This window comes from Strix uralensis, chromosome 1 (assembly GCF_047716275.1).
Source record: "Strix uralensis isolate ZFMK-TIS-50842 chromosome 1, bStrUra1, whole genome shotgun sequence".
NCBI classification, from domain to species: domain Eukaryota; kingdom Metazoa; phylum Chordata; class Aves; order Strigiformes; family Strigidae; genus Strix; species Strix uralensis.
Genome location: NC_133972.1, coordinates 1,808,276 through 1,830,114, shown reverse-complemented (window position 1 = coordinate 1,830,114; position 21,839 = coordinate 1,808,276). Strand labels below are relative to the sequence as shown.

At 45.2% G+C, this 21,839-nt stretch overlaps 1 protein-coding gene across 1 annotated transcript in view; it reads left to right on the top strand.

Moving 5' to 3' along the window:
- The window catches only part of OBSCN (obscurin, cytoskeletal calmodulin and titin-interacting RhoGEF), a 197,577-nt gene that overhangs the window by 172,283 nt on the left and 3,455 nt on the right, over window positions 1–21,839 (top strand). Inside the window, exons 101-119 of the mRNA XM_074864825.1 lie at window positions 2,145–2,226; window positions 2,844–3,044; window positions 3,616–3,676; window positions 5,092–5,169; window positions 5,313–5,485; window positions 6,027–6,053; window positions 6,578–6,730; window positions 7,477–7,522; window positions 8,084–8,161; window positions 9,025–12,679; window positions 13,305–13,427; window positions 14,742–14,852; window positions 14,931–15,098; window positions 15,559–15,681; window positions 17,713–17,883; window positions 19,170–19,290; window positions 19,876–20,115; window positions 20,713–20,936; window positions 21,376–21,451. Of these exons, the coding sequence (XP_074720926.1) occupies window positions 2,145–2,226; window positions 2,844–3,044; window positions 3,616–3,676; window positions 5,092–5,169; window positions 5,313–5,485; window positions 6,027–6,053; window positions 6,578–6,730; window positions 7,477–7,522; window positions 8,084–8,161; window positions 9,025–12,679; window positions 13,305–13,427; window positions 14,742–14,852; window positions 14,931–15,098; window positions 15,559–15,681; window positions 17,713–17,883; window positions 19,170–19,290; window positions 19,876–20,115; window positions 20,713–20,936; window positions 21,376–21,451 (5,911 nt within the window). The remainder of the gene's footprint in view (window positions 1–2,144; window positions 2,227–2,843; window positions 3,045–3,615; window positions 3,677–5,091; window positions 5,170–5,312; window positions 5,486–6,026; window positions 6,054–6,577; window positions 6,731–7,476; window positions 7,523–8,083; window positions 8,162–9,024; window positions 12,680–13,304; window positions 13,428–14,741; window positions 14,853–14,930; window positions 15,099–15,558; window positions 15,682–17,712; window positions 17,884–19,169; window positions 19,291–19,875; window positions 20,116–20,712; window positions 20,937–21,375; window positions 21,452–21,839) is intronic.

The following is a 21,839-nucleotide window of genomic DNA, read 5'->3' as shown; positions in this document are numbered from 1 at the left end:
GGTGTCATCGGCAAACTGCTGAGGGTGTCTCAATCCCACTGTCCATGTCACCAACAAAGATGTTAAACAGCACCAGTCCCAACACTGACCCCTGAGGAACAGCACTTGTCACTGCTCTCCACTTGGACACTGAGCATTGACTGCAACACTTTGAGCTCGACCATCCAGCCAATTCCTTATCCACCAAGTGGTCCATCCATCAAAGCTATGTCTCTCCAATTTAGAGACAAGGATGTCATGTGTCACAGTGTCAAAGGCTTTGCACAAGTCCAGGTAGATGATGTCAGTTGCTCTTCCCTTCTCCACCAGTGCTGTAACTCCATCGTAGATCACCAAATTTGTCAGGCACAATTCGCCCTTAGTGAAGCCATGTTGGCTGTCACCAATCACCTCCTTATTTTCCATGTGCCCCAGCAGAGTTTCCAGGAGGATTTGCTCCACAATCTTGCTGGGCACAGAGGTGAGACTGAGTGGCCTATAGTTCCCTGGGGCTTCCTTTTTTCCTTTTTTAAAAATGAGGGTTATTTTTCCCCTTTTTCAGTCAGTGGGAACTTCACTGGACTGCTACAACTTCTTAAACGTGATGGATAGCGGCTTAGCAATTTCATCTGCCAGTTCCCTCAGGACCCGCGAATGCATCTCATCAGGTCCCATGGACTTGTGCACCTTCAGGTTCCTTAAATGGTCTCAAACCTGATCTTCTCCTACAGTGGCAGTTCTTCATTCTCTCAGTCCCTGCCTTTGCCCTCTTCATCTTGAGCAGTGTGGCTGGAGCACTTGCCGGTGAAGACTGAGGCAAAAAAAGTCATCGAGTACTTCAGCCTTTTCCATGTCCTGGGTAACCAGGTCTCCTGTTTCCTTCCCATATTTTCTCTAATCTTACTTTTATCACCGACGTACCCGTACAAGATTTTTTTGTTGCCCTTGATGTCCCTGGCCAGATTTAATTCTATCAGGGCTTTAGCTTTCCTAACCTGATCCATGGCTGCTCAGACAGTTTCTCTGTATTCCTCCCAGGCTACCTGTCTTTGCTTCCACCCTCTTCAGGCTTCCTTTTGTGTTTGAGCTTGTCCAGGAGCTCCTTGTTCATCCATGCAGGCCTCCTGGCATTTTTGCCCAACTTCCTCTTTGTTGGGATGCATCTCTCCTGAGCTTGGAGGAGGTGATCCTCAAATATTAACGAGCTTTCTTGGGCCCCTCTTCCCTCCAGGGCTTTGTCCCGTGCTACTCTGCCAGGCAGATCCCTGAAGAGGCCAAAGTCTGCTCTCCTGCAGTCCAGGACAGCAAGCTTGCTGTGCTCCCTCCTCACTGCCCTAAGGATCTTGAACTCCACCATTTCATGGTCACGGCAGCCAAGGCTGCCCTTGAGCTTCACACTCCCCACCAGCCCCTCCTTGTTAGTGAGAACAAGGTCCAGCATAGCACCTCTCCTTGTTGGCTCCTCTATCACTTGGGCGATGGAACTTATCAGTGCATTCCAAGAACCTCCTGGATTGCTTTTGCCCTGCAGCATTGTCCCTCCAACAGATATTGGGGTGGTTGAAGTCCCCCATGACGACCAGGGCTTGTGAACATGAGGCTGCTCCTATTTCTCTATAGAGGGCCTCATCTGATCGTTCTTCCTGGTTGGGTGGCCTGTAGCAGACCCCCACTATAACATCACCTGTCCCTGCCCTCCCTTTAATCCAGACCCATAAGCTCTGGGTTGGCTTCTCATCCATCCCCAGGAAGAGCTCCAGGCACTCCTGCTGGTCACTGACAGAGGGTGACAACCCCCCCCTCCTCATCTCCCCTCCCTGTCCTTCCTGAAGAGCCTGTATCCTTCCATCCCAATGCTCCCATCATAGAAGCCATCCCACCACGTCTCCGTGTTGCCATGTAGCCCTGCAGGCGTGCACATGTCTCTAACTCCTTTTGATTATTCCCCATGCTACATGTGTTTGTATAGAGGCATTTAAGTTGGGCAAAGTTCATACTGACAGGTTCTGTTATCAAACAGCTCCACTTAATTCTGTGCAGAAGTTTAGAGGACTCCTGTAATTTTTCCTGCCTTAAATTGTCCTGTAATAACTTTGCACGCTATTAGCAAGACATTGTTGTCTGAATATTAACACTTTTTCCTTCTTTCTCCTTCATTCCCAAAGCTAAGAAAGACCAAGCAGCAAAGAAAGTGGCCACCAGGAGAAAGCTCCATTCCCTTTATGAAGTTAAGCAGGAGATTGGAAGGTAAATGAATTTTCCAACTTTATAGCATCACTGCCGGAGAATATCTAATTGCCCATCCGAACTGCTGAGCACGTGTAACCAGAGGCAGAGGTGGGCCTAGCTGTGGGAAAGTCTGAAAAGGTGAAAGTACTGGCAGAAGTGGGAGGTCACCCCACTGAAGGTGTGTTGGAAACACTTTCCTGATGTTTCTGACAGAGGATGGGAGAGTCCATACAGCCCACAGGTCCAGGTAGCTCCAACCAGAAAAAACACCAGAGTCCGGCAGGATAGGTGCTCAGGTATGGCTTCTTGGCAACGTTAGCATCACAGGCCCATAGAGACATGTGCACAAGCACTGTGTCCGTCCGTGGGGTCCAAGAGCATCAGCGTTTCTCAGCACAAGGCTCTATCACCTGAAACATCTTTCCCCTTGATGTGAACTCGTTGCTTAGTTTTGGAGATAGCCAGGAGAGGGCAACAGCACTTCACATACAGGAAAACGAGTTTTTCATATTGGAGAATTTATGCCCTGAGCAGTAGGGAGCTGTCGAAGTCTGGGATGTGGAAAAGTCTACACCTGCTGTGCAGAGGGCTTTGAATCAAGTCTAAGGAGGGCTTGTCCTTTGATTTTTACACAGAGGCTGCTTCAGCTTTGTGAAACGAGTTGTACACAAAGGGAACAGGGTGTCTTGTGCTGCCAAATTCATACCTCTACGAAGCAAAACAAAGGCTCGAGCGCACCAGGAGAGGGATATTCTTGCCTCTCTGTCCCACGACAGAATTACCAGGCTCCTGGATCACTTTGAAACACGGAAAACACTGATTTTGATTCTGGAGTTGTATCCTTTTCTGTGCTGCTTGTCTGAGGAGGCTAGGAAGTACTAGGTAGAGCTCATTTATTAAATAACTAAGCAATTAACTACTTCTAGGGTTTACCTGAGATAAAAGGACACACAAAATATTTCTCAGCACTGCAGGATAGCACAGCTCTGAGAGATGATCGCTGAAGTACTATGTTTCTGCTGTTTCAGAAGAAATCATGATACTTGTATATACGAGTGTGAATGAGTTGTTAAGCACCAAAACTCTTTTCTGAAATGTCTGGAAGTGAAGGACTCTGTTTCCATGACATCCAGTCTGGGTAAGCACCAAGGAAATGCAGCACAAAGCAGAAAAGTCCATGACCAACTGGTAGATTTTAGCACAAGAGATACCATGCGCCTGCTTGTAGGGAGCAGAGGTTTAGAGCAGCCCAATTCTGCAAGAAGGACACTGATGCACTAGAGACTTTAATGAATTACATGCACATCACGTTGCCTGCAATCACCTCATGGTAGCTGGATAGAGGTGGTTACAACATAAAAACATGCATTCAACTGTAGTTGTGTTTTCCCTTAATGTTGTTATCAGATGCTCCAGTGAAGAGCTCCTTGACCGTTTATTCAAGAAGAGTGTCGTCACTGAAGCAGAGGTAATCTTTGTTTCTCATTTGAAAATCCAGAGTTGGTGGGTACCACCAGAGTACCTTCCAGATGCATTTTCCTTTTTGAATATGAGGGATGTCTCTGAACCAGTGATAATCTGTCAAAACAAAACAGAATCAGCCTTTAAAATGTGTTCCCACCAGCTTTCATTACTAAATTGAGTTTCTTCAGGGAATAACTAGAAACAGTCAGTGGTTTTGACCACCAGCATTGCATTCAGCCTGGTACAGATGATATTTGCTCTGTTATCTTCATTTCTTTGCTATCTGTCACCTGGAGAGCCTATGTGTTCACTTGCTATCCACTCCCTTTCAGTGTCCAAACCAAGGGCTGAAATTATGGTTTCAAAGGAATTTTTTTGAGATCCTTGGTGCTCAAAGTTCAAAATGTTTCCTATCTCCCATCTAGTAGCCAGGCATTGCATACCTTCCAGCACTTAAAGGGGTCCTACAGGAAAGATGGGGAGGGACTCTTTATCAGGGGGTGTAGGGATTGGAAAAGAGCTAATGGTTTTAAACTGAAAGAGGGGAGATTTAGATTAGAAATTAGGAAGAAATTCTTCCCTGTGAGGGTGGTGAGGCCCTGGCACAGGCTGCCCAGAGCAGCTGTGGCTGCCCCCTCCCTGGAAGGGTTCAAGGCCAGGTTGGACGGGGCTTTGGGCAACCTGGGCTAGTGGAAGGTGTCCCTGCCTGGGGCAGGGGGGGGTGGGACGAGATGATCTTTAAGGTCCCTTCCAACCCAAACCACTCTAGGATGCTATTATTTTATTGGTCAAATTGACTTTTTTTTAGAAATACTCAGAGGGAAACATCATGGAATCCTAGAATGGTTTGGGTTGGAAGGAATCTTTAAATATCAAATGTCAGCTAAGAGTATAAAATGTCAAAGGTAGAGGACTTCCAAAGCTGAAGCTAGTCAGCTTTAATTCACTCCTTGTTCAGTCATAGTCAGACTGGATCTACAAATGGTCAAGAAAATAGGTTTACAACACAGTTTTGAAATGTATTTGTGTTTTAAATGTATTTGCCTGATTTACACCAAGCCAGAGCCGAGTTTGTGTTAGATAAGTGAGTCGACAAGGTTCATCAGACTTGATGACTTCTGTATCTCTTTTTTGCATGTTTGTAGGGTTGGGTTTTTCAGAGTAAGGGCTTTTTCACATATAGAAGGCTCCAGCAGGGCAGTGTGGTCACACACGAGGCACAGCTTAATTCCACACCATAACGTTTGGTTCACATCTTAATTCAACTGCAAGACTAATATAAGAAGTTCGTTCTAGTTTTAAAAGTATTTTTAGTGCGATCTCTCCCTCTCTCATGTATTAAAAATGTTGGTGGAACCAGGGACCCTCTTATTTACTATTAATGTTTAATAATTGTTTAATAATTGATTTAATTTTTAGGTCAAATTGTATATCAAACAAATTTTGGAAGGAATCAAATATCTTCATGACAACAACATCCTTCATTTGGACATAAAGGTAACGTACAATGGCAGGTCTAGCTTATCATAGCTTTTTGTTGGTCAGGGAAGGGGCATACTCTGAATTATTCTTACTTACAACTGAAAATATTGCCTGTTTTCAAGAAAAGTTTCTCCCTTTTATTTTATTTCATTTACTAGCCACTGAATATCCTCATGGTTTATCCTGAAAGGGAAGACCTTAAGCTCTGTGACTTCGGATTTGCTCAGAAGATCACGCCCTTTGAGCCCCAGTTCAGCAAATATGGGTCTCCGGAGTTTGTTGCCCCAGAAATTGTTTCTCAGTCACCAGTGTCAAAAGCAACCGATATCTGGTAACCTGTCATCTTTCTAAAAAGCTTTTGCCCTAGACGGCCTGAATTTCCATTTATTGTTAATAAGTAAATGGAGTAGTGATAACACAGGAAACTGAAAGTGAACACTGAGAATCCAAAACCCATCAGGACTCTTTAAAGCTCCTTCTGTCTATTTTTTTCGACCATAATTGAATTCTGACAGCTAATTAACGCAAAGGAACATCTTAGAGAAGATGATCTTTATTAGAGGCAGCAACTAGGGAGGACGATCCTAAAGGTCTTTCTAGAAAAGGCAAACTCCAAGAAAGTATTTTGAGTCTTCTCCTCTATCTGTGCTTTAAAATGAGAACAATTTTGAAAAATGTTAAACAGAAAAAAAAAAAAAAAAAAAGAAGGGTGAAAAAAATAGCTTTTGGGATTTATTTTCCTCGGGAAGGTGAGAAGAAGAAGGTGATCTTACTGTGCCAGGGTGTCTAGTGGCAGGAAGAGGGGCTGTGTGCTTGACAAGGATGGAGAAATAGTGACAAACACCTGACATTTGTGTTCCCTCTCTCCTCAGGGCTGTTGGAGTCATCACATATTTAAGGTAAATAAATCTTCTTGAAAAGACTCATTCAACATCCCTTTGTCAGTCAGAGCCCTCCACCACCTTCAGGTGAGGGATTTCAGTGAAGCATTGAAATCTCCTAAAATGAGGGCAATTTCTTTTGTGGTTTTCTTCTTTATTCACTCTTTCATGGTTGCCCAGGGCTTTGGTCATTGTCCCTGCTTGACGACACGACAGCTGCTCTCCTTGCAGTTAGCAATGAGAGCAGTGGATAAGGTTCAGTCTTCCCTTGACTGTTTTAGCCAACTCCCTACTGTAGCTGTGCAAAATCAAACCCTTAATTCCTTATCTGTGAAACAGGGATAAATAATTAAGTACCATGTAATGCTGGGGTGAAATACGCTCCATTAGTGGATGCACTGCTCACAGGCATTGCAAGTCCCACGCATGGAGTCCCTCAAGCATTTTAAAGCTCCATGTAAGCATTTGTGCTTCTGTCATTTGAACAGTAATTAAAAGTCTAAAGTCTGTCTCCTTTCATTTTACGGTGTTCAATAAATAAGCCTGACATGCAAGTCTCCATTTGCTGGGGAGAACGACAGAGGAACCCTTCTAAATATCAAGAATGGGGAAATTTCATGGACCATTCCTGATTTTGTTCACTTGAGTGAAGATGCAAAGGACTTTATGAAAGGGATCCTACAGCAGCAACCCAAGTGAGTGCACTTTTGTGCTTCCTACAGCCAGTGTGCAAAGACCTTGGTGTCTCAGCAGGCAGATCTCAGCTCATCAGAGCTGCGGTTGTTTTGAAAGGTAGAAAGCTGAGTGAGGTGTGGTGCGTTATGCTCTAATTCTTCTTTATTATTCCCCATTACTCAAACCACAATTTTGCAATTTGACAAATAGGCCTGTTTCTGGTGTGGTGGTGTCCTTACTCCCTAACTCCTCCAGGCAGATAAGTTTCTGAAATGACACAGAGAACAGGGAAGAGCAAGGACTGACATAGAGGGAGTTATGTGAGAATTAAATAACATTACCCACATTCATTAAGCAATTTCAAGTACAAAAGGCAGCTTGAAGGCGTTTTTGCAGGTGCTTGCTTTTTAATTTCATTTCTATTCTTTCTGTCTGCTGCCAAAACTATTTGTGCTCTGGCCACCTAAGAAGTCACTCGTAGGGCTGCTCTCGGTGCCCTTGGGCAGGCTCCCTGCAGTGTGCCATGGGGTCTTCCTGAGGATCTGCAGGAAGTCTCAGGCTGAAAATGGAGGATCATTTCACGGAAGGAAACCTTGGGTTGAAGGCCTCTGTCGATCTGTTTGGCTTCTCAGCTCTAAAACAGCAGCCTAAGGACATACACAAAAGTGTCTGCATGTGTCCACGTGAAGCAGGCACCTTCAGGAAGATCTTGTGGTTGCTGTTGGAAGTGACTTGCTACTAAAATGGTGATCTTTTCTCTTATCAGAGCCAGGCCTACTGCTTTGGACTGTCTTTCGCACAAGTGGTTCATGGTAAGTTTGGCCTGGTTCTTTATTAGAGTCATGAAAACTATCAAGGTTGGAAGAGACCTTTAGAGGGGCAGCTCTTAAAGCTGCTTGATATTATTTGCTGGTTTATTTTTTCTCTTGGTCTCCTACTTTCTGTCCTACAGAGAAGTTCAGGCATGGCTCTCCAGAAAGAGGAGACACATTGGTGCCTACATGCCAAGAAATCTTTCCTTACAAAAGTTAAAGATTACTACTGACATGAGCAGATATGTCTGTATAGAAAGGAAACTGTGGTTTTGCAGAGCAAAGTTATGGTTTATATTCCAATGCCTTAATTGCTAAAGAGAAGAGCTAAAAATTACCCAAAACCCCAGGAATGTAATTTAATGCATTGAACAGGGCTTGCTTTTATCATTGAAAAGCTGAGATTGTCTACAATTTAGCCATGAGGGGATTGTAGCATTTTGTCTACTGTAACTTTCCTAAATTAAACAATTCTGGAAGGAGGGAATCCTAAAAAAACCTTCTCAGGAAATGAAGTCAGGATTTTTTAACCAATGATTTTCCTCTCATTCCACCTGGCAGCATAATCTCCCCCTCGAAGCAGCTCATTTCATTAACACCAAACAGCTCAAATTCATTGTGGCTCGGAGCAAGTGGCAGGTGAGTTGGCCTTAATCTATGTTGGTTCTTATTAGTTATATATATTTTTAATTATATTTACATCTTTTAAAGTCTATCAGGCTAGGACAGTGAGCACAGCAGAGATCTCAGCTTGGCTGTGAATGGGGAATAAGCCCAGGAGAGAATGGTTGATGGATGTGGCAGAAATAAATTATCTAGGCTTTTACTTCCTGGAAATCATGTGGTCTAATGCAGGTGCCTGTAAGACGCATGGCTGTGTCTAAGTTAGGTACCCTCAGATGCCTTTGCAATTGGTATTGAATTATAGACAGATCCCAAGAAGAAGCCTCTTTTCCTGAAGTCCTGCAAAATAATCAGATCGATTGCTTTCTGAAGATGCCTGTTCCTCTCTGTTGGCTCTACGAAGAGGCCAGCTGCTCAACTTCAGCTGAGATGTCTCACATGGCAGAAGTTAGAGCAGATGAATCCTACCTCCTACAGCATGGCAGGTCTTCTGTTGGCCTAAGTCACTGTAGGTTGTACTGCAGGCAATGGATTTAAGGCCATTTACTCCAGCTAGGCTCTCATCTGAAGTTAAAAACTCCTTTTCCATCTGCTTTAAATGGCCAGACTGTCTTCAAAAATCTCAAGCAGAGTCCTGCTTCCCTGTTCACTACAGCAGGTATGTCCCTTGAAGTCAATACAGTTTCACCTCTGTGAAAGAGGAAGACTTGGAAAGCAGAAGAGGCTTGGATTGATGTTATCTACAAAAGGGTGGCACTGTGTTATTAAACCAGTATGTGTGGTATTTAAGAGTGCAGAAGTTCATTTTGGTGTGCTTGCTTTACCACACTCCCACCATGTTTCCATCTGATTGTGCTGTATTTTTTTTTGCTTTTCAGCGGTCTCTGATGTGCTATAAATCCATACTGGTAATGCGGTCTATCCCAGAAATCCTAGAAAGGACTCACGACAACACCTCCCTGGCCATCTCCCGACATCTTATTGAAGAAAGCACTTCATCCAGTACCAGTGGCTCCTCCTCAGACAATGAGAACTCACATTTCCCCAAGAAGAGGCACTTTGGTTCTACACCCGAACTGCACTTGTCCATATTTGATGCACCAAGCCATCAGAAGCCTCCAAAACATGCAAGTGAAGAGAAGTACTCCAAAATCTCAGTCCCTCCTGTAAAACCCATGAGGAGGAAGTATGCTTCAATGAAAGCTGAGGTGGGGGACAAATCACCTACAGAAAGTGAAGAGCTCATGGCAAGTATCTTAAAGGAGAAAGAGGAAGGGCTCCATTCCAGACTTCAAGACGAAAGAGCAGAGCAGTCCCAAAGAAGCGGTGCTGCTGAGCCTTCATCGGCGAGCACTTCCACAGAAAGCACATCACACTTATGTCAGGAAGAAAAAACAGACATATTTTTATCTGATAAGGACAGAATTGAAAAGGCTGGGGATGGGACAGAAAAGCCACCTGTCTGTGTGCCTAGACAGAGTGTCATTAAAAGCACTTTCTACAGCCAAGCAGCTGAGCTACCTGCAAGGGGGCCTTCCTCACCAGGCAGGGAGTTCAGAAGGCACATGGACAGAGCCAGAAGGACTTTCCGGAAGGCTGGATATTCGAAGGTGCCCCTCAGTGGTCTCCGTGAACCCCTTCTAGAGCAGTTCGAACTGGAAGAAGAAGAAGGAAAGACTGACGATGGAGATGATCACAGGGAAAGTCTACTTGGTTCCTTGACCAAATCAGCTTCATTTGACACTGCAAGGAAACCACCACATCCTGCCATTGCTGGTGCTAGCCGAAGCCGTTCCCTAGATGACTACAGGCTGAGAGCCTCAAGATCAGTGAGGGAACAAGATATTTTGGAAGAAGACTATGATATATTGTCACAGGAAAGTTGCCCTGAAGGCAGTGATCACTGCGACATTTCTGCAGGGCCTGGGAAGGGAAGTTCTGCAGACACTTCAAAGCAAGAGGTCTTTAGGAGAGCCAGCAAGGATTGCTCAGACGGGCAGCCCCCTCCTTCCACACAATGTGAGGGCAATGGGTGCCCGGCTGTTTTTGTGCAACAGCTAGAGAGACTTCCAGTTTCACCTCATAGGAGCGAGAATAGGAAACATTTACTGAAGAAGTCAAAAGCTACTTACATTGAGGAGAAAGTTGAAGATTTGGAAGGCAAAAGCCCCATTCTAACTGTCCAGTGCTCAGATGTAACTGCATCATCAGCTCAAAAACATGAAAGCATGGAGGGTAAATCTTCCCCTGGCAGTGCCTGTAACACTGCTTTTCAGGAGGGCAAACAGTCCATTTCAACTCTCACAGGGTCAGAGACCATCTCCAAGTCAGCCCCTACAAGTAAGGGAGGTGTCTATCTGCCCCAGGAGTCTGCTCACAGTACTGACATCCATCCAGATCTGAAAGGTGAAAGCTTGCTTATCAAAGGGACAGCCCCAGTTCCATCTTGGCAAGACAAAAGGCAGAAACATTCACACGAGAAGATTTCTGCTCATAGAGTTGACAAATCTGATCTCATGGAGCATGAAAGCTCTACTGTTTTAACAAGCCCACAAACAGAAACCAGTTCGCTTCCAGGATGTAAAGACAAAAGTCAGGAAATTCCTGGTCAAAGTGTCCCAGCAACTACTGCCTTGGTGGGCAAATGGCCAGGTACCTTAACTGCTCTGCACACAGCTAATGAAGGTGCTCATGAGAAGATGAAGACCTACAAAGAGGTGAGATCTACTGTCCTGGAGGATGAAGGAGCGGGTATTACAGGAATCACTCCACCATCAGCCCATGATGGTGGAAGCCAAACACACAAGAGGGCTCCTGTTCACACAGACACATCATCAGCCATCCTGAAGGGAGAGCATCTGCTTCCAAAAGTCCCACCACCAAAATCAATGCTGACTTCAGTCTCTGACGGAGCACAGGAGGCTGAAAGGGAACAGCCAGCTCATAGCAAGGAGAGGCCTGCTGCTCTGAGGAGTGAAAGCTCAGCTGTCACAGAGATTGTTCCTAGTTTGGCACATGAGGCTGAAATCGAGGGAGCTGAACCCCAGAAGGTTTCTGAAGGCAGTGGCACGGTGCCTGCTGTTCTGGAGAGCAGACACCCAGCTAGAACTGTGTCCTCCCAAAATACTGGCCTCCCTTCAGTCTGTGAGAGAGAAAAGCAAGAACATCCAAAGGTATCACTTTGCAGTTCTGTTGTGACAGCAAGTGGAAGCCAAGCAGCTGGACAGACTATGCCTGCTCCTTTCCCCAGGGATGGACATCAGGTGTTTGAGCAGCACAGGGCTGCCTACCCCAGTGACAGAGTTTCTGCTGATCTGGAGGGTGAGCCTCCAGGTGTCTTAACCGCTTCACAACCAGAAGTTGCTCCAACTTCAGTCTATGAGCTAGAATACGAGGAACATCCAAAGGTTTATGGTGAAGGTAGAGCCATTGCCTTAGAAAGTGCAAGATGTGATGATGGAAAAACTGTCCCACCGTCGCTCCGCAGGGATCAAAATCAGGGGCTCTCATATCACAGGTCTTCTTTTTACAGTGATGAGGAGTCTGCTGTGCTGGAGGGCTTAGTGGATGAGATGGTTTCCCTCTCTGAAGAGATGAATGTTTGGGCAGATTCAGTTTCTGGTGAGGAGGAATGCGGAAAGCAAATCTCTTCTCCCACAGAGATGTTCTTCAAAGGCCCAGGTGGCCAAGCACCCACGGACACCTCCTTCCCTTCTGTACAAGGGTGTAAAAGAGGAGAAGTCTCTGAGCTAGATGACCTGGCAGAATCCTGTCTTGTGAGTGAGTCAGTGGTACTGGAAGGGCAGGGAGTACAGACAGTTCCTCATGAATGTGAGCATCTGGAGGACTTAGCGTTTGAAAGCCCCACTTCTAGCCAAGTGAGTGTTTCCTCAACAGATGACTTGGACACTGGAAAAAGACCCAGTCAAGTGTCAGTGAGCAAGGACACTGGTAAACACCTAGAAGTCTCTTTAGTGAAAATCAAAGACCTGTCGGACGAAACACCCAGTCTTGGCAGTGGAACTCCAAAACTTGACATATCAGAGGTAGAGCCTGCCTATTTGAATTTCTCTGACTTGTACGACATTGTCTATTTTCCATTTGAATTTATGAACTATAGAAAGCCTCCACCCAAACCAACTGGTAGACGGTTTATACCTTTTGGTGAAAGGGCAAGGTCACCTCCTGCAGGACATTTGCATAAGGATAAAAGACTGTGCATCAGAGAAGAGGCAGAGAATAAGAACAGAAAGAACCATCTGGAAATATCTGAGGATTCAAAGGTAACTAACAACCTAGCCATGGGGAAAGGGTCAGAGAGTCATAAAGAAATGTATGGTCTTCAAAAGGACTCAAGCGGTAAGCAGAAAAGCTCCTTCTACAACAAGCCAGGACTCTTTAAGCCATATGCAAGGTCTCATTCAGTGGAGCAGTCAGTGGAACAGACTCTGAAGAAGAAAGTAAAAGCTTCTGTTGCCCATATTTCAAGAATCCTAAAAGGAAAGACATCTCCTGAGCCAGAGGCAGAGGAAGGTAATTATTTTACCCTGTGTCTTCATAGATCTGCTGCTATAACTGGGCTCTGCTAAATCTGCCTTTTCCTTTTTCCCCAGCATGTCTGAAGCTGTGGTTAGACAGTCATTGCAAAACTGGAGTGTCAGGTTATGAAATTAGCAGTCTTCATCCCCACCGCTAGCTCTCTGTTACTGGCTCACTTCAGTGCAGAGCCATCTGGGTTAATCTGCTGATGGAAGTGGCTTAAATTCCCCTGTCTGAGTTTGCACAAAAGCAGATCAGAGCTGGATGATGCTTTCCTTGCTGCAGTTTCTTCTGCAGTTATCATCTGACCATGGTAAATCTTTAAAGCTAAAGTGACTGGGACAAGTTGGTGAAGTCACCCTGGCTACCTGAGTTGATGACCCTGAACAACAGAATCTGTCCTTTCTTCTCTGCCATCCCTAGATATGCCCTGCTCTTCCAGGACACCATTCTGTTTGTAATAGCTGCCACAGCCTTCCCTGTTGACTAAAGGCTCGTTAACAAGGAAACCTGTGGCTGCTGAGCAATTTATGTGCAAATTGCAGAACTGTCTGCTGTAAATGGATGCCACAGGGAGAAGGATGGTCTTGAATGACTTCTCATCCTTTCTTCGAAACAGAGTTTGGTGAGCTGGGAAGCGAGGCAGTAGAAAAAGAGCTGTTAAGAGGGGCTGAAGGATCTCTGAAGAGGAAATCAGCACTCTCTTCATTCAAGTTATCAAGCCTCATGCCTAAGGAGAAAGGTATTGCTATTGCATAAGTCATCAGTTCATGAAGTATCACGAATGAATACGACAGTGCTATGTGAGGCCCATTTCTAAGGACGGATCTTCAATGATTGTCTTAAGACGACCTGGACCACTCATGCAATAGGAGCCAGTCTCCCTCGTTTACATCATAACTATGTCCTTACTGAAACTGTCTTGTCTTTGGCATTGCTTGTAAACTGGAGCCGTTCTAGGAAGCCACTGCAAAGGAATAAAATCTATGTGTAAGCTAGAAAGAGAATAATTATTTTACTCTGTGTCTTCATAGATCTGCTGCTGTAACTGGGCTCTGCTAAATCTGCCTTTTCCTTTTTCCCCAGCATGCCTAAGGCTGTGGTTAGACAGTCATTGCAAAACTGGAGTGTCAGGTTATGAAATTAGCAGTCTTCATCCCCACCACTAGCTCTCTGTTACTGGCTCACTTCAGATCAGGCTTCTGCCATCGGACAGTGTGTGACGCTGTCGTGCCAGACTATCCAAGGGTGGGATAGCAGAGGCAGGGAATTCTGAATTCCTATGCTCTAGTCCTGCATGCATGTGTAAGGGCCTGACACACTGCTATAGATCTATGAAATGAAAAATGGTGCAGCAGCCTCAAATGGCATGTCAGCAAAGCCAAACTTCCTTTTGCCCGGGCAAGTTTCCCCTTGGCTCCAGCAGGAGCATTTTCTGAGCTCAGGTTAATGCCCCAGCATTCAGCAGAGCCCAGCCAAGCACTGGGAAAGGCAGGTGTGTGAGGCTGGCAGCTCCTGGGCACTGCGGAGCAAAAACCCAGGAGAGCACAGAAAACCTGTTCTCCCCCTTTCTCATGGAGACAAAAGCAGATTTGATGCTCTATGGGTTTTTTTCTCCTTCCATCTTTTACCTCCTTGTGTTGTCTAGATCTGATATCCTCGTCCTTGAAATACCATCATTTAGTTTTGTCCCCACATTTAAGCTAGGTCAGAAGAAAACTCTTGCTGTGACATGCTCACTCTCTCCTCTGAGCTGTTCTGCTGCCTTAGCTGTACCAGCAGGGCTGGGCAATGCAGATGTTCCCTGCGTACCTTCCAAGGTCCATCTGGATTATCATTTATGACCAGTGACACTACATCCACGGGGCTGAACAGGGCTCCTGCACCCGTGCCCAATGCTCAGGGGATTCTCCAACCAGTGGTCAAAGGAGTGCCAGAGCATGGCCCCGAAATGTTCTTGAACCAATTAAAAATGTTTTCTGATGTCATGTGTGCGCTTATTTTCCACATAGTCCTCTTGGCTACTCTGAATCACTGCTTTTCCTCTTCTTTGCAGCACCTTCGTTTGTTGAGGAGCTCATCGATCAGGCTTCTGCCATCGGACAGTGTGTGACGCTGTCGTGCCGGACGGCGGCTCACTCCTCCCTGCACATTGACTGGTTCAGAGGTGACACTGGCATCCCTCTAGGGAGGGTTTTGGTATAAATGTGCAGGGTACTTATCTCTCCTGTCTTCTGCTTTTCAGATGGGATACCTGTCCACAAAAGCAGCCAGATCCTCATCTCAGCCACGCTCAAAAACTTCCAGCTGTTAACTATTCTCTCTGTTAGTGCTGATGATTTTGGAATTTACACCTGTGTGGCCACAAACTCCCTGGGCTCAGCATCCACCTCTTGCATCCTAAGAAAAGCAGGTAGGAGAAGAAGTAGCCACAGAAGTAGGTGTTACAAGTATTTCTGCCCCAAAATGTGACCTATAAATACCTGTGAGATTTCTGCAGATAGGTTCAGAGGACAATCCCTCCCTTGCCTGCTCTAGCCCACAGACACAGCCCTTGCTGTCTGGTAGCATGGCACATTTTGCAGCGTTCATTCCCTCTTCTTCACTCTTTAGTTTCTCTGCTGGATCCAGAGCCACTCCAGTAACCATGTGGTTCTAGAACCAGACTTCAAAATCTTAATTCTGAGTTTAAATTAGGCATGGTTAAACTGCTGTTCCACTAGCTGTGTGTGCATATATACACACATATAGAAAACATATATATTTATACATATAAAAATAATACCTGTAACTGAGAAATGCTGGGTGTAGAGGTATGTATCACAGCAGTGCTATTGCTAACAGTCACTGGGTTTTGTGCCTCCTCTCGACAGAGGTTCCTCCCAGCCCTCCACCCCCTGACATCGTGGAGGTCTATGAGGATGGAGTGCAGGTGGTCTGGAAACCTGTGGAAACCAACACCCCCGTCCATTACACTGTGCAGTGCAAGAGTGAAGGTAAAGTGGAGTACTGTCCTGCCCTTATGCCTTGCAGGGAACATCTCGATTTGTATGATCTCTTCACCAGCCGGATATTTTATTTTTATTCAGAAACAGCCTGATTTTAGCTCCCTAGTTTAGAGTTCGGAATGAAATTCACAGAGCCATCATTTAGCCATCTAAAAGTTAATGTTGTACTGGCTAAATCAGCCTGGAATATGCATACTCATACCAAGGCTTTGCTAAAGTGTGAATCAAACTAGGTCACATGGAAGCTGTGACCAAAAAGTGAGCAGCTACAGAAGAATATGCATGGCTGGTGCCAGCTACACAGTCCTGAGCAATCCTCTCAAATTACAGTTCTGACATTATACACTAATATCGCCCAGCAATAACGATCAGCAGACAATATCATCCTATACCCAGGCTTTCTGTACAGTCTGCGGAGACAGATGGTCTATCAAAAAGGCAATTCATCCTATGCTAAACAGCCATGCTTTGTTTTTCCATTGATTATGCAGGAAGCTTAGGGCAAACAGCCAGGACAAGATGACAAAAGTTTGGCAAAACTGAATCAACCCTTTGATGTTCTCTTCCAACTTTTGGTCCAGAGCCCAGTGAAGTCAGTGGGTGTTTTCTTGTTTAATTCCAAGAACTTTGAATCAAATCCCCAAGCCTGTTCCATCTCTCTTGGGACTGTGTTTGCTGTTATTATTATGAATGCTACTTCTGATAGTAATTTCTACTGCAGTCACACATACACAGCCTTTTGGATTCAACTGCTCCATGTTTCTTCTTTTAATTCTCCAAACATATATGCACTCCTTTCTGGATTGGCAGGAGCACGGGCAGCAGCTTTCTGCCTTTTCACTCTGTAGCTGGTGTCAGCCATTTTTTCTCCAACACAGCTTTCCTTGTTGTTATTCCTTTTGACACAACTGTAGGCGAGACTTTGGGGAGGATACAAATGCAAGTTGTTCCAATTAGGAAGAAAAACAGGAAACAACATCTATAATCTTCCATTGCATTCTGTGTATTTGGCAGGAACATGCAAAGTGCTGCTTTCCTGAACACAGGAGAATTAAGATAATCAGAAAAAATAATTCCTTGTTTTATCCATTATTTGACAGTAGGCTTTTGCACACTGCTTCTGCAGACACTCTTCTCTGTTTCTAAGCTGTATCTGCACATTCTTACACATACACACACCCTAATTCAACCAGTACCCTGCAAAGTCACTGATACCTTTGTTTTGAGTGGTAAAGTATTGCTTGTCCTATGGTTTGAGGCTCTCTACCAGAGTTTATTTGAATGAAAGGATGGGTTTAACCTCAGGCAGTCTCAGGGAGCTGAGTTCAGCCTTGAGCACACAGCAGCAATGGCAAAGTACGGGATACAGCATCATGTGAAATGAATGATCATTAAAAGTTTGCTGGTGATTTTATATTTCACAGCTCAGTCCCATGAATAATAAGCCCAGAACATACTTACAATTTCAGTTCCCTGAGAAATCATCTAAGTTTCATAAAAGCTGAGTAAACCTACCCAAGTCTCAAACACTGGGTTTGCTACTACGGTGTTAGTGGATAGTTCTGTCCTGAAATCCCCTGAACCTCATGGTTTCAGTAGGATTCAAGACAGGGCCAAATGGAAAAAAAATGGTGATTTTGCTAGGCTTTTGTTTGGAGTTCTTGATGTATATTTGCATTAGAGATAGGTGGCATGAATTAGATAAACAGAAACTATACAGAAAAGTTCCACTGTTCCTCTGAAACCATATTGTCATACCTTGGACTAATTAGATATAAACCAGCTGATTTCAGAAAAGATCAGTTTGGCGCATGTACAGCGAGTGGCACCATACACAGACGTTGGCCATAGAAAGCCAGTTTTCCCTTCACTCTACGAGATTCCACTGTTTCTCCATATTCCCAGCATATAAGTAAAGCTGGCGAAATAAAACCCCAACAAAACCCCAAAACTGAAAAAAACCCCAGTGTGACCATCTTAAATGAGTTCTAATCTCTCGTCTGTCTTTCCTTGGTTAAGATGGGGAGTGGACAACTCTTGCTTCTGACATCGCTGACTGCTGCTACTATGCCAAAAATCTCTCCAAGGGGTTTATCTACTGCTTCAGGATAGCCTGCACCAGTAAAGCAGGGAGGGGCCCCTACAGCAACGCATCTGCCAAAGTGAAAATCACTGGGAAAGATCAAATGGGTAAGATCAAATGACAAGAAAGCAATGTGGGTTTCCTGCATCAAAACAATTGCACCCTTTTGGATGCGGGTCCAGAAGTCAAGAGCAAGTGAATCAAGGCCAATTCCACTTGGCTCACAGTGGTTTAGGGCTTCCTTCTCCTTGGCTTTCTTATTTAAAAGTAAATTATTTTCTAATTCTGGACACAATTAGGGGAATATGTGTAAATATATAACAAATAAAATAATAACACTATGTAAATATAAATAATACATATATATATATGAATATAATAATAAAACAAAAATCTGGAAACTGTAGATTACCCACGGAAGACACACTCAGTTTTTGATGTGAGATCATGAGGAAACAGGTCTGGGCCAATGAATGTGCTACTGGAGGCATTGATCTATTGGTATAGATCTGCCGCTGGTGAAAGCCCTGGACCTGCTCTTTGTTATAGACTCAGTCTTAAGTTCAGTTTGTTTATGTGTTCTGGTTTTTGCTACTGGGAATCATCACCCTACTGTGGTGCATTTTTCAGCTGTATTTTGCCTCTGAAGTAAAGAAAGATCAATTTACTATTTTTTCACCCGTGTGAATACTTTCTACTATTCACATGTTTTTGAAATTAAGAAATACATAACCCCAAAGCAAATACATCCTTGTAGCAAAGGAAGTATCCTTTCTGCCAAGAAGTGAAAGGATGGTCTAACTGGAATTTCCTCCCAGTGGAGCGGATTAATCTGTAAAAATCAGTTCACAGAGATATTTTTAACTCACCCTAGATCCTCTGCTTTCCCTTGGCCCAGGATTTATTAACATATCTCTATGTGCCCAGCTTTTACAAGCAGATGCTTTAATATGTCAAGGGATCTTTTAATATTTCAGGAAGCACTCGGACACAACCATGTGCCAGAAACTGAGCAACAAGTTTCAGCTGCTGCCCTGAAATACCCAACTAAAGGAAGTTTCTAATTCTTTGTCAGTGTCTTACCATGCCCTGATGACTTGTTATGTGAGAAGATGAGAACCAGTGGCTGAGATGTTTGATATCCCAGCACACAATGTACAATCCACCTCATAGTCTGGAGCGGTCACATGAGGGAATTGCTGGGTAGGCAGTCCAGAATCTGTCGTATTCAAATAGCATTGTGTGCCACAGCTGGGAGACAACCTGCAGACTTGTCTGGAGGAAGTTCTGCTGTCGCCTTTGTTGTTCATAGAGATAGTGGAGGGTGGCTCAGAGAGGCTCAGTTTCCAGACAGAGGTGTTTTTCCATGTAACCCGTCACTTTTTCTCTGCAGAACTTCGTGCTGCAGTGCAGAACTTCCCACCAGCTGCTACTGAAGAAGAGAGCGAAATAATCGCACCATCCGAGCCTTTCCCAACCTACCAAACCTACGCCTTCCAAACAGAGATCAAAAGGTAATGAATCCAACTGAGCACTTAACCAGCCAGAGGGAAATTCCGCATGTGGCCGGAGTTTAGAGTAGTCACTTTTATAAATGCACTGCTCACCTAGTGTCACAGGCTTTTGTCGAAAACACCTCCACAGCAATACACGTAAACCTGAGATCTTCATTTGGTTTGGGAGGATTCAGGAGTGGATTTTCTGGAAGAGCAAAAGGGTCTGTGCTGGGCACCAGGACAGCCCCTTAGTGCATTGTGAAGTGAGCCCACGGCTAACAAAGGCTCCTCTCCTTGCTGCATCAACCTTTGGAGCTATCAGTTTCAGACACGGGGTTGGGATTCAACTTTCTCTGCCTAGAAGATAGGCACCAACTTTTGTTGCCGACAGGGGGAGTTAAGCCCTCGCTCCTGCAATTTAAAGTGACTACAACTTAAAGACACAGGAGGGTGTGCAAACTGTGACAATAGATGCAATAACTCCACACTGGGCCTGGATGAAGAACACAGCATGGGATCCTGGTGGTTTTAAAGAACAGAAGCTCCTGGCTCTTCCAGGAGTAGCAGAGAGGCTTAACTTGGCTTTGTGTTCCTTTGTACCAGAGGGCGTTTCAGCATCGTCCGACAGTGCAGGGAAAAAGTAAGTGGCAAGACTTTAGCTGCTAAAATTATCCCTTACTGGCAAGAGGACAAGCAGACCGTGCTCCTGGAGTACCAAGTCCTGAGGAAGCTTCATCACACAAACATAGCTCAGCTGAAGGGAGCCTACGTCAGCCCACGGCACTTAGTGTTGATCCAGGAGATGTGCATGGGACCAGAGCTACTCCACTCTTTGGCATTGAGGTAATAACGAGTGGAGAGAAGGGTTTTCCAGTCAGGGCTGGTGTAGGGAGCAAAACACTTATTTCTTTCCGCTGACAAACTGGATCATCTCTCTCCCTCTGTTCCAGTGTGCTGTCATTGCACATGGGATTTGTGATGCCTTTGTTCTGCAACTTCCTGTGACATAAAAAAATTACTTAAGTTCCTTGCAAGGTTGGGGTAGGGGACAATTCAGGGAGATTACTGTGGCTCAAGAAGCCTCACTTCTCCACATTGTTTTTCACAACAGCAGAAAATGGATCTGCTGAAATCCTCTGATTAAGGGGGGGGCGGGAATGGTGGGCATCAAATCTGCATTTTGATGTCTGCACAGCCACTGCTTTCTCTGACATGCAGCTCTACATGCTCCTGAACTTCTTGCATCTGTAAACCTGTCACACAGTACCCACCAGCCTCTCCATGTACAATAGATTTGGTAAATGAATAGAGTTGTTTCTTCTTGACTCTCAAAGGCCTCATGGGATTAGACATCCAGGGGAGGATGATAGTGGATGTAGAATTGTGCCCTTGGTCATGCAGATAGGACACCTGTGGTTTCTATCCCCTTTCTTCTACCAGGACATCCTACTCAGAAGTGGAGGTCCGAGATTACCTGTGGCAGATCCTCAGTGCCACTGAGTACCTCCACGCACACAGCATCCTGCACTTGGATCTCAGATCTGAAAACATGATTATCACCGAGCCCAGCCTGCTGAAACTCCTGGATTTTGGCAATGCACAGTTCTATACGCAAGACAAAGTCATCACTATGGACAAGTGCACGGACTATGTTGAAACCATGGGTGAGTACAGAGTTCAGTAACAGCAACCCTGGCCTTGTATGCAATCTGTGGTAAACAGAAAGACAGTCCATTGGTCAAGGCAGCAGTTGGCCCCAGCAAACAAAGCCTCCCAGGTGCTGCCCTCCAGTAACAGTGTGAGTTTGTGGGAACAGCAGGTGGTGACAGCCATCCCACTTGCAGACCACAGAGGACAAAGACAGAGGTCACGGCCAGCACCGCTCTGGTTGACATGCACGTCTCCAGAGCTCAGGGACCTGGTGTTCTCAAGGTTTCATTGCAGCCATCACCCACAAGGGTGTCTTACTCAACCAGCTTCCCGTACTAGAGCTTTTTCTTCTTCACTCTTGGGAAGGCAGCAAAGCATAAAAGTACCCACTGCTTTTGTGCTGCCCTCAGTGAGTTGGAGGGGAGCTTGGCTCACACCGGTTTGCTTTTCTAGCTCCAGAACTGCTGACAGAGCAAGGAGCCCTCCCACAGACTGACATCTGGTCCATTGGAATCACAGCCTTCATCATGTAAGTCAGTCTGTCATTCCCTGCCCTATGAGCAGCTTTAAAAGTGCAATTTCAGAGTCATGAACCGGGGGAGATGCATTGACTCAGAGAGTTGACCTCAGTTGTGCCCTCTCTCCTTGGTAATGCACAGAAGGCTGTGTGATGGAGGGTGTGGAGCTGGCTGCACCATGCAAGGACGCCCAGTCCCAGCGATGTCTCTGAGTAGAGTAAGGAGGTTGTTTTATAACACAGCAGCTGCTCGTGTTTCTCATTCAGACCCATCTGAAAGGCCCCAACTTCACTAAGAAAATTCAAATTACACCAAGAGGGAAAGCAGCCAAACTCATGAAACCTGCTGAAGAACAGTGGCCTCTGAGGTTTTTCCCATATGATATCTCTGTGCATCACC